Below are 11,002 nucleotides of genomic sequence, written 5' to 3' on the forward strand. Positions count from 1 at the left end.
TTCACAAATCCGAGATAGTCCTGGACTTTTCTTCGACAAACTTCTAGATGTCAAATTCACTAACGGCGAATGGAATGTCGTTACGTATTTAGATATAAGTCATATTAAACCTAATTTAGATAAAGCGGAGTTCTTATTCGAAAGAGTAAATTTATTTTGCAATTCGTTTTCATCGTCAAAGCTAAAAACAGACTGTACTAACTCTCTGTCTGCTTTACATAATCAACATATAACTAATGTCAATAAATTTTCTTCTATATCATACTTACTTGTCGATGAACAACCCCGACGTCAAAAACGAGGTCTCATTGATTTTGGGGGCTCCATCCTAAAAACCTTTTTCGGCACTTTAGACAATGAAGATGCGATTAAATTCACTGACGCAATTGAACAGGTACAGACAGACGAAAAACAGTTGTCTTACCTGATGAAAGACAATATACATGTAATTAAGTCAACTATTTCAAATTTTAATAATTCTATGTCTAAGGTCAATGAAAACGAACAAAACCTACTTAAGAATATGGACACCGTGAATAATATGTTAAATAAGATTAGTAACTCTAACGATAAGCTAGAAATGAAATCTCAATTAAGTTCTTTATTCAATTCTTTAGAAGCTATAATTTTAACATTATCTTTCGATATAGATGATGTAAATAATGCTATCCTTTTTGCAAAGCTAAATATATTACATCCTACTGTGCTTAGCCCTTATCAATTGTATAACGAGTTAGATAAGCATAGGAATGCTCTTCCTAAAAACCATGAATTGGCAGTATCACTAACTCTGCAAAACATTCATCAGCTATTAGACATTTCTAAACTCGTTTGTTATTATCACCTTAACAGAATAATTATGTTAATCAAGATACCGCTCGTCTTACCTCAAACCTATAATCTATTTAATATAATCCCTTTACCCGTTCCTTACGACGTTTCAAAACCAGATACTTTTGTACTTATTGCACCTACAAGTTCTTATGTAGCAATTACAGCTGATCATATGTTTTATTCACCGATAAAAGATATTGAGAAGTGTAAAGTGATCAGTGGCAAGTGTTACGTGTGCGTGTTAACGAACGTATATTCGACAATTGCGAATCCTACGTGTGAAACAACCTTAATCACCGAAGTAGTACAAAATTTACCCGATTCTTGTGAAGTTAAATTGTTACATGGACATGTAGATATTTTTCATAAGATAAGTAATAATAGGTGGCTCTTTGCCCAATCCGAACCAGGCAAATGCCATATCACTTGTAAGAACAACCCTATCAGTTATGATGAAATTTTGTTTTCTATTGGTATTTTAAAATTGCCAAAAAACTGTAAAGCTTTTTACAAAACTTTACAATTTGATCCTATTACTGAAAACTACATTTCCAATGTAACAAACTCAATTTCTGACTTTAACATAATACTCGATGATTGTTGTGAAAGGACTAAACTGAACAAAACATTGTCAAAATTACCTTATAATAAGCTTACAAATATTGATAACTTAGATTCACTGTTACATGCTAGTGTGCATTTAGATTACCTGGAAAAGGAATTAAATAGTATCGAAGGTCCAACTCATATGCAAAAGTATGGCATTCATTATATATCGTTAAGCTATGTCCTAGGAATAATATTTTTGTTATATTTACTTTATAGATGTAGAAAACGTCTGTGTCGAAATAATCCTTCCACATGCTTAGTCCAGATATTTAACCAATGTCACAATAAAAAGAGTTCTAACAAACCAGTAGCACAGACCGTAGTGATGTCGAATGTGCAGGAATCTTTCTCAGACACGGAAGATGAGATAAGGACACCAGTCACAGTCAAAAGGAATATAATCCTTGCATCTCAAAACCACTCACCTTAACTTCAAATTCATACTTATTATTTTCGTCGATAAGAACTTATTATTAATATAGTAATTTTTAATATAATGTAACCGAAATCCAAGTTCGATCTGATTTTAATCTCACATCATTTTAAGGGTGATGTTCGATCTTATTCGGGGGGTTGTTATATATTAAATTACAGGGTAATCATATAAAATAAAAACTGCATACTCAATTCCTATTGCATTGACGTCAATGCAATAGGACTCCGGAACCATCAAGTTTCATTTCAATGGGAAATCGTTAGTTCGGGTTTGGAATTCGGATAGTTACTACGTCCTGTGTAATTCTAATACATTTTCTTTAAATAAATCTTTTTAGCGTAAATAAAATTGTTTTTTAAAAAGCATCACCTGACCCACCCCGTAATAGGGCACAAATCTTGGAGTCTACGCGATATCAATTATCTATGCTCCAAACATGAATTCAACCTGTCAAAGTCAAATTGTGCTCGGTTAGGTATGGGTATTTTCTTGCGATGGATGTAACTGTGTCTACCCCAATTAGGACATAGGCGACTATATCCTGACTGAATTTGACTTTAACATAATATAAAGTCATGAGAGTGTGTTATGTTAAAGTCAAATTCAGTGGTTTAGAGTCTAAACCGGGATTCGAAGCGGTGACTCTACAATGTATGTCACGCTTTCACCGAACAGATCTATCACGGAGTATTTTAGTATTTTTTATAAACATACATAGCTTTTAAGTATTCATAGGCTTTTACTCTCTGATCGGAAGGGGTACAGACAGAGCATTCTCTGCCACGTTACGTTGCTCCTTTTCTTTAATTTGTATTTACTCAGAAAACTACGTTTCGTTTCAAACAATGATACCTATTAATCGAGTCAAAAAAGCTTCCTAACTTGTTATTTGCCGGGGAAATTTCCGATTTTGACTTTACTTAAGAGCTGCGCTCTTGTCGGTGGAGTAATCGCCACTCCTCTCTTCTTCCCGCCAAATCCTTCACCTCCTGATACGACACGGCCGGCACCTTCTCTTTTATTTGTTTCATAAATGTTCTCCTAGGTCTACCCCTTCCTCTCTTCCCTTCAATTTTTTCTTCTATGATGTTTGTCATAAATGAATCGTGTCGTATCAGGTGGCCAATCTTATTTCCTCTCTGGTTCTCTATAATCTTATTTTTTTTTTATATAAGTATTTGAAATCAGAAACATCTGGAGTGGCGGAAATAGACATTTCGCACTTTTTTTTTCTTTTACCTATGCAACTGGCTAACTGACAGAATAACGTATAAGTACATTGTTATGATTATGGTTTGCCCACTCGAATCGGTACATTCTTTTGTTTGCGAACGAGTCATTCATTAATTAAACAATGAATTATTTTTTATGATCGGTCTTTCCCCTGCGGGGAACGTGTGGAGATTTTCCACGATTTTCTTTTTTGACTTCTTTGATAGAATGGAAAAAAAAAACATAAATAAACTGAGAACTTTCAGGAAATCTCGTAAAACTCAATAAAGATATTCAGTAAATAGAAAAACTAAAAAACGATTATTTACGGTTTACATAATAATAAATAAATAAATATATCTTTATTTCAGGCTCAGACCCTACAGATAATACATATACCATATTATCTCCGATTTTCTATATCAAACGGTTTAAAAGATGAATAGATGCTCATGTTACGGGGGTCAAAAAGATCATGTTGAATCAATTGACAATTATTATTCATCTAAACGAGCAATATTTAAATTTGACGTAATTATCATGTCAACAATTGAATGAATTTCTCTAAGTCGCCGTTTTAACTTGTTTTCTATGTTTCTACCCGTGTATACTCAAGTTCTTTTACGTATACTAAATAAGTAATTCTATATTTCTACATGTATGCTCGTGGGAGTTTATAAAATGACTAAAATAATAAAAAAAACACAGAGAGAAAACAACAGACAGAACGCTTGGTGTACTTAGTTCATCTTGCGATGGAAGTAACTCTGACTACCCCAATTGGGATATAGTCGTTACCTAATGTTATAAATGACTAGAATAGCATTTCACATTATGCTACAATAATTATAATTAGAACATGTGTCAATAATGAGAAAAAGTTGAATTGCATAATTGTAAGACACGTTGTCAATCGGGGGTTTCCCGTTTTAAAATTGACTCACGTTTTGGTATTTTATTGTTCTATTTAAGCTATCTTAGTATACTCGTACAGTTTCAAGAAAGATATAGATAAATGGACAAGACAAGTGTTAATTAAATGATTAGAGCCTTACCTTACGTTGCATATACATATTATATATACCTATACATATATCGGTTAATAGCGAGGCTCTACTAAACCACCGCTATCTTCGAAATAACAAGGTTGAGTTGCACGGGATATTTTAAATATCTTTACTCCTTATATTTTAACAAAATCCTCTAACCCGACAGACATCGCACCATAGACTCGCCTTTCTTACTTTTTAAAACTGCCTTACGTCCCATTCATTATCCTTCCATAGTATTCTCACTTTCCTACAACTTGGCCAATCACGTCCGTCATTCCAAATGAAATGGGCAGAGGCGCAAGTAATAAGAAGAAAACTTGCCTACCAGTCATAAGGCTGCCTATTGTACTCTTTCTATTTCTCTTTTGTTTTGTATTTTACTGTTTATGCAATAAAGTATTTGTTATGTTATATAAGTAAGATGGTAATAACGTACTGGGGGGATAAAATGGCCACATCGAAGCAATTCATCATCAGCAATTCATCGACAGTTGCGCATATAAAAGTAAGCAATGCAAACAAATGTCAAATAGCAACATTGATTTTTTAGAATTACTTTGATGTGACTTGTTTAAACCTCCTGAACAACGAATAGACAACATAGAGCCAAAAATCGCTACGAAGATTTTCACAATTACTCCAGCGAACGCTATACACTAGTGCTTACTATAGTATAGAGTAAATAATTTCACGTCATTCTTCATGAAGATGTCGGACTTCATAGTCGCATGTGTGCGGAACGACTGGCTCGGCAAAATGCTCGAAGTTTTGCGATAAAACGCTACCGTTTATTTTTCTGTAATGTTAATAACATTCGCTAGAATGCTCGAGGACCCCGATACTGACGTGGTTGACAATTTCCCTGATTCAGTGCTTATCTATCGGAGCGCTATCGGTCCACTAGAGTCGATTGATTATTTCCATTATAACCCTCTCTCAGACGACGCCCTAACGTTCGCGCCCAACTGTCTTCAATTTTATACCAGTTTACACCCCGGACACTTTTTATAAAACACCTCGTTTAACACAGACACTACACACTGACGTTATCGTACACACGCGCATCAGTGTGTGTGACGTCTGACGCCCATACGATAGAAGCGGAGAGTTGCCGTTATATATGTACGTAGTTTAATTCCTTATTCTATGACCAGGGGGGTTGAAAAGGCCACATCGAAGCAATTCATCTAAAAAAGCAACAATTCAATTTGACATTTGCGCATATAAAAGTAAGTATAAAACCCCTCATCAGAGTCCTCAGCGGTCCTCATTTGTCCCTCCAGGTAGTTACGAGTAATGTCATAAGAGATAAATATCGCAGGTTTACAAGCCACGTCCAAAAAGAGACTGCTAACGTCCATCAGTGTCTTTAGACATTCCCCGAAATTAAGCAGTTGAACACGTTCTAAGAATGTTTACTATTCGCTTCAAGTCCAACATAGAACGAAAGAAAGGAATAAATAATTTATAAGTATTTTCCAATTAGTGTTACGTGTACGTTATTAAACGTATGAATGTCTGGTATATAATTAATTCATTAATTAGTCCGTAAGTCCATAATCCCGTGGATAATAAAAAAATAATAAGATAAATAAGAAGTAACAATTCAATTTGACATCATATATAATAATTATAACAAGGTAATTTAAAAAAAGAAAACAATTTATATAGGTAACAGAAAAAATTGTTTTTATTTATTTTTAACAAGTGTGTTTCTTTTGTGTGCAATAAAGAGTTATTGTACTGTATACAAGCCATTTGGACATTTCTAAACAAATTTCAAAATGGCGGCGGCGAGAACCAACATGGCGGACACCTGCACTGAAGCAGCGCTGTTGCATTTGTCAGTGTTGCAAGATGTGCAGGTGATATTCCCAATCATACTTATGTCACTAACGTCGCAGACTTTGCCATTGTCCACTGCACAGCCCCTGTGTACCGTGTTAGTATCTGTAAAAAGATATGAATCAACTCAGAAAGTAGGTAAAAATCGTAAAAAAATGAAAAGAAATGTGTATTATCTTATTTTAAATCAATTAAAATTGATAGAAACATAAATTTGCGCCTGAAACATAAGTAATCGCAAGACAATTTACGTCCTTTAATACGAAGTCCTAAGAAGGATATAACTAACAAACCGAAATTGTTGACAGGTGATTGGCCAATCGTCCTTTGTTGAGTTTAACAACATGTTCGGGCAAACAATATTTTCAATTTTATGACTACCTACCTCAAAATAATATGTAATATTCTATTCCAGATATATGTACTTTACCTTCGAGCGTGACAGTAACGCAGACGTACTCAATGGCTCTTTCTTGGACTCTGATAGTTCCTCGTTTTACACGTGGTCCTTGTAATTCAGGATCTGCTGATCGTCCTGAACTTGGTACAGTAGTAGTGGAAGCGGTGGTAGACTCAGTTGTTGGAGAAGCAGTGCTTGTCGGAGGCGTTTCAGTAGAGGTTGCTGTTGTACCAGTTGGTGTTGTGCCAGTGCCAGGAGAAATCGTACTCGGAGATTGCGTTGTCGTGTCTACACCACACGTCATCAACTGTCCTGCTTTTACTTCCGAACAGTTGTCACAAACGTAGCATTGTAAGCTATCAACTGCAAAAGAAAGCATTCCAAATTATCCAAAATTCAAAAATATTATGCGAGTAGGTACTTGTACAATTTCTCGTAAAGTGGATGTTAACATTGACATTTCCCTTTCTTGTCTTCTTTCTGCCGCCATAGTTTAGGTTGAATTAGACAGAAACTCTGATACATATTATTAATAAATTTTTGTTTAATTTAGACATTGCTGCAGAATATCGCACAAAATCAATAACAAAATTTTTAACGATCTTCTTTCGTCTCACATCATCCACTACTTTTACTGTAAGAAATCAATATTATATACATACTTAACCTTGTTGTACTAACCTTTTATGAGTGCACTTAATAGAAGAACTAATATACTGAGAATTAATTTATTCATGTTTACGTTTGCTAACAGTTGAAAGCTGGACTGAAATGTGATGCTCTACTAAATAACATTGATATAAAATACAGATAAGTTTTATATTGCTTTAATAGGAAACCACTTAGAAAATAAAGAAGTACTTGTAAGTAAAGGTTTTAACTGTTAAGATAGTGGAACTAGTCACCAAAGACAATCAGTATTCACTATCGTATTCGTAAGTACCTTTATGGAAACTAAGAATGTAGCATTTACATATTTCAAGATAGACAATCAGTTATCATTATAATTCAAACATCTGTAATTGTCTAATCCACCGAAAATGAAAATTTTGAGTCATGTGATACTCGTACGTGGTGATAATACTTATACTTCATCATCATCAGCCCATTAATGTCCCCACTGCAGGGGCACGGGCCTTCCCTATGGACGGATACGAGTAGGGAGAACGGGCCTTAAACCATCACGCGGGTCCAGTGCGGATTGATATTACTTATACTACTACTTATACTAAGTATATAATACTTATACTTAGTAAGATATATATGTATTTAGGCTAAGTAATAAAATATTTTTGTCCGGCCAAGTAGTTAATACCAACTGCGGCAAATCTACAATAAGTCACAAAAAAGGCTAAGTAAGTGGGCGGACCGGCGGCGATCCGTTGGTCACATTGGATGACATAGTTGCAACCCGCAATGCTAGGAAAGCTGTGGATGAAGTTATCGCAGCAATGGGATTATCTAAAAATCACGCTGTCCGTTCACCTAAAATCGTCAACGCAACTTCGGACTACCAACAGCGTGAGCTGAAACTACTAATAGTAGTAGTCAAATTTCTTTGAAAACATAGACAAGAGACGTTGACGGTTCGTCGTAGAAGTATAAAGGATGAAAGAGTTTTAAATAATCACAATGCTGGTCCAGGAAATATGGTGCAAAATCGAGGACGCCTTTAACAGCGGGATAATGTTAAAGGGATGGGGCACACATGTTAGATACCGTTTATTTATAAGTGTATATTTTTTCTAGCCTGTATTTCGAAGCATCGAAATACAAGCTAGGCGCAATGTATAGACTCTATGTATTCCCTGCCTGATTGATTGTTCGTTCCGAAGTCCTAAAGATTATCCTCATCTACATACATATAAACATACTTCTGTACCTCATAAATTTTCTTGACTTATAAATGTCGCTGTGCCAAGTTGTTCTCAATTTCTCATTGCTAAGAAAATGGCAACTATCAATGGTGTAGCTTGTTCATATCTACAAGCACAGGTAGGTAAGCACGTAGGAGGTAGTTACCTTTATATTTTATGGTAGAAATTAAAAGTAAGTAACAGTAGATTTTAGTACTTCCATAAAATAAATCAAGACAATTCCAAATAATAAAGTAATTTATTTACAAAATTTTCTAGATCAATTTATTGTACGTCACTTTTAGTAAACTGATTTCAAAATGGCGGCGGCTAGAATCAAGATGGCAGACAACTGAGTTGAAACAGCGCTATTGCATTTGTCAGTGTTGCAATGTACGCAGGTAGCATTCGCAATACTAATCTCACATACTTTGCCATCGTCCACAGCACAGCGTCTGTCTATGGATTTATCTGCAAAAAGAAATAAATCATCTTAAAAAAAGTAAAGAGGTAAAGAAAATTATGACAAGTATCTATTTAACGACTTTTCTAATCCAATAGCCATATTAAAGCTGTAAGGTTAGTTGAATACCTACCCTTGGTGTCAATCATTCCACGTGATACATAGAGCGTTTTCTTTCATACTTAAATAAAATTATAAATGTAAAATTGATATACTGAGTAGAGTCAGTAGGCAAAAGTGGCGTTATTAGATTTTAGGGAAAATATTGTGGCTTAGAAAATTTTCATTTATAATTTTATTTAAGTACGAAAGAAATCGCTCTATGCATCACGTGGAATAATTAGGAACACCATAATGGTGGCTTAATTATTTTCATATCTAAAATAATATTAGTTGCAAACTGGCACTTAATATGGATCAATAAATTTACTTACCTTCATGCGTGATAGTAAGACAGGCATATTCAGTCGCTCTTTCTTGGACTTTGACAAGTTCCCGTTTTACACGGTTGGCTTGGATTGAAAGTTCTTCAGATTTAGTAGGTGAGGCTATTTTCGCAACAGCTGCCGTAGTAGTAGATTCGCTTGATAGAGACACAGTGCTTGACACAGTAGTGGATGAAGAAGTGGAAGATACAGTGCTTGTTTCTCCTGTAGGTGATGTTGTACTTGAAGATTCGGTAGATCCTGTTGATCCCGTTGATCCCGTTGATCCCGTTGATCCCGTTGATCCCGTTGATCCCGTTGATCCTGTTGATCCTATTGATCCTGTTGATCCCGTTGATCCTGTTGATTCTGTCGATCCTGTTGATCCTGTTGAAACTGTAGATTCCGTTGAACCAGTGCCAGGTCTAGCCGTAGTAGTACTAGTAGTAGTTGTCGATCCGCATGTCACCAACTGTTCGGCTTTTACTTCAGAACATTTATCACATACGTAGCATTGTAAGCTATCAACTGGAAGAGAAAGAATTTGAAATTAGATAACAAAATAGTATTAATGTATTTTTGCTTCTAGTATTATAAGAAGTACGTGCTCCTACGTGATAATTGTATTTAAGTTTTTCGGTTACATCTAAGGTAATCATATTTGGGTTGCTTTTCCATAGCACTCTAATGGGGTTTGATATCTAGATGTTTTACTTAAACTGCATAGTTATGAACGGTTTCTGTTCGTCATCTATTGGATACAGATTATTCTGAAGTACGTCAATACACAAGCTATTGTCAGTAAATATCCAAATACTAACCTTTTATGACGGCACTTAAGAGAAGTAGAATTGCAAAAGGAATTAATTTATACATGTTTAAGTTTATCTAGAGCGAGAGGTTACACAGAAATCTAAAGTCCAACTAGATGTGTAGTGTACTACCTGATTAGTTTTATATTGGCATAATAGGAAAACACTTAGAGACCTCACTACTTTTACGTAAAGGGTGTTAAAAAAAATATTGTGTACACAACTTTACAGGTGACATTATTGATAAATCAATGTGTTCACATCTTAATGGAATTCATAATTATGAAGCAGATGTTATTAACGTGACTGCAGACAACACATCAGGTAAAGCGAAGTGGTAAGAGAAGAGGGATATCAGAATTGCCTTAAATACCGCTGATGTATGAAATAATATGTCTTATTACAATAACGCCTAGGTCTACTGTCCTGCAAGTGATATCCATTGTCTAAAGACCTGCCAAAAACTGGAGACATCAGATGTCATGCTAACTGATAAGGATTATTTACGGAATTGATAATTAAAGCTGCTTTGACTTTGTTTAGTAGTTTTATTAAAGATACCTTCGTTTTCCCGGCTAGACGGCACGACAGAAAAATAAAAATGTGACTCTGTCATTCCCTTCATTCCAGCGGTCCAGCCATTTGTTCAACCGGCCAGAGTATTACCTTTATTACGCTTGACGTCAAGCATATTCAAAATAAAAATATGTATTTCCCAAAGATCATCATGTACAATGTTTATTCTAGTATGTAGAACAGCACTCGAGTATTCCACTATCACTGGTTAATGCAAGCCTCTACAGATAACTTTAAACTCTCGATCGATAAATTAGAATGGCAATGATACCGTTTTGTACCACAAGATGGTCACATGTATCTGTATGAGCTGGTATTTTCCTTCCAACGACATGTGGCAAAATATATAGATTATATTTTTGTACAGATTTGTAGTGAGTAATCTCCTTTTCTGGATTGGTAGTAAAGGAATACCATATAATGCGTTCAGCTGGCCTGTCAAAAACTAAGAAGTGTCCCATCTCTCTACAACATCCTGCACC

General features: G+C 35.1%; 2 protein-coding genes across 2 annotated transcripts; both read right to left on the bottom strand.

The window, feature by feature from the left end:
- Positions 1-5,860: 5,860 nt before the first annotated feature.
- LOC126374095 (integumentary mucin C.1-like) lies at positions 5,861-7,160 on the bottom strand. The gene is made up of 3 exons (XM_050020570.1): positions 7,070-7,160; positions 6,419-6,751; positions 5,861-6,093 (listed from the first exon to the last, which is right to left on the bottom strand). Exons 1-3 carry the CDS (start codon positions 7,122-7,124, stop codon positions 5,912-5,914), a joined length of 570 nt encoding a protein of 189 aa, XP_049876527.1. The 5' UTR covers positions 7,125-7,160; the 3' UTR covers positions 5,861-5,911.
- Positions 7,161-8,508: 1,348 nt separating this feature from the next.
- LOC126374091 (uncharacterized) lies at positions 8,509-10,227 on the bottom strand. The gene is made up of 3 exons (XM_050020565.1): positions 9,954-10,227; positions 9,142-9,660; positions 8,509-8,715 (listed from the first exon to the last, which is right to left on the bottom strand). The coding sequence occupies exons 1-3, from the start codon at positions 10,006-10,008 to the stop codon at positions 8,546-8,548; spliced, it is 744 nt and encodes a 247-aa protein (XP_049876522.1). The 5' UTR covers positions 10,009-10,227; the 3' UTR covers positions 8,509-8,545.
- Between the last annotated feature and the right edge of the window lie 775 nt (positions 10,228-11,002).

The sequence above is a fragment of the Pectinophora gossypiella genome, chromosome 16 (assembly GCF_024362695.1).
Source record: "Pectinophora gossypiella chromosome 16, ilPecGoss1.1, whole genome shotgun sequence".
Lineage (NCBI taxonomy): Eukaryota > Metazoa > Arthropoda > Insecta > Lepidoptera > Gelechiidae > Pectinophora > Pectinophora gossypiella.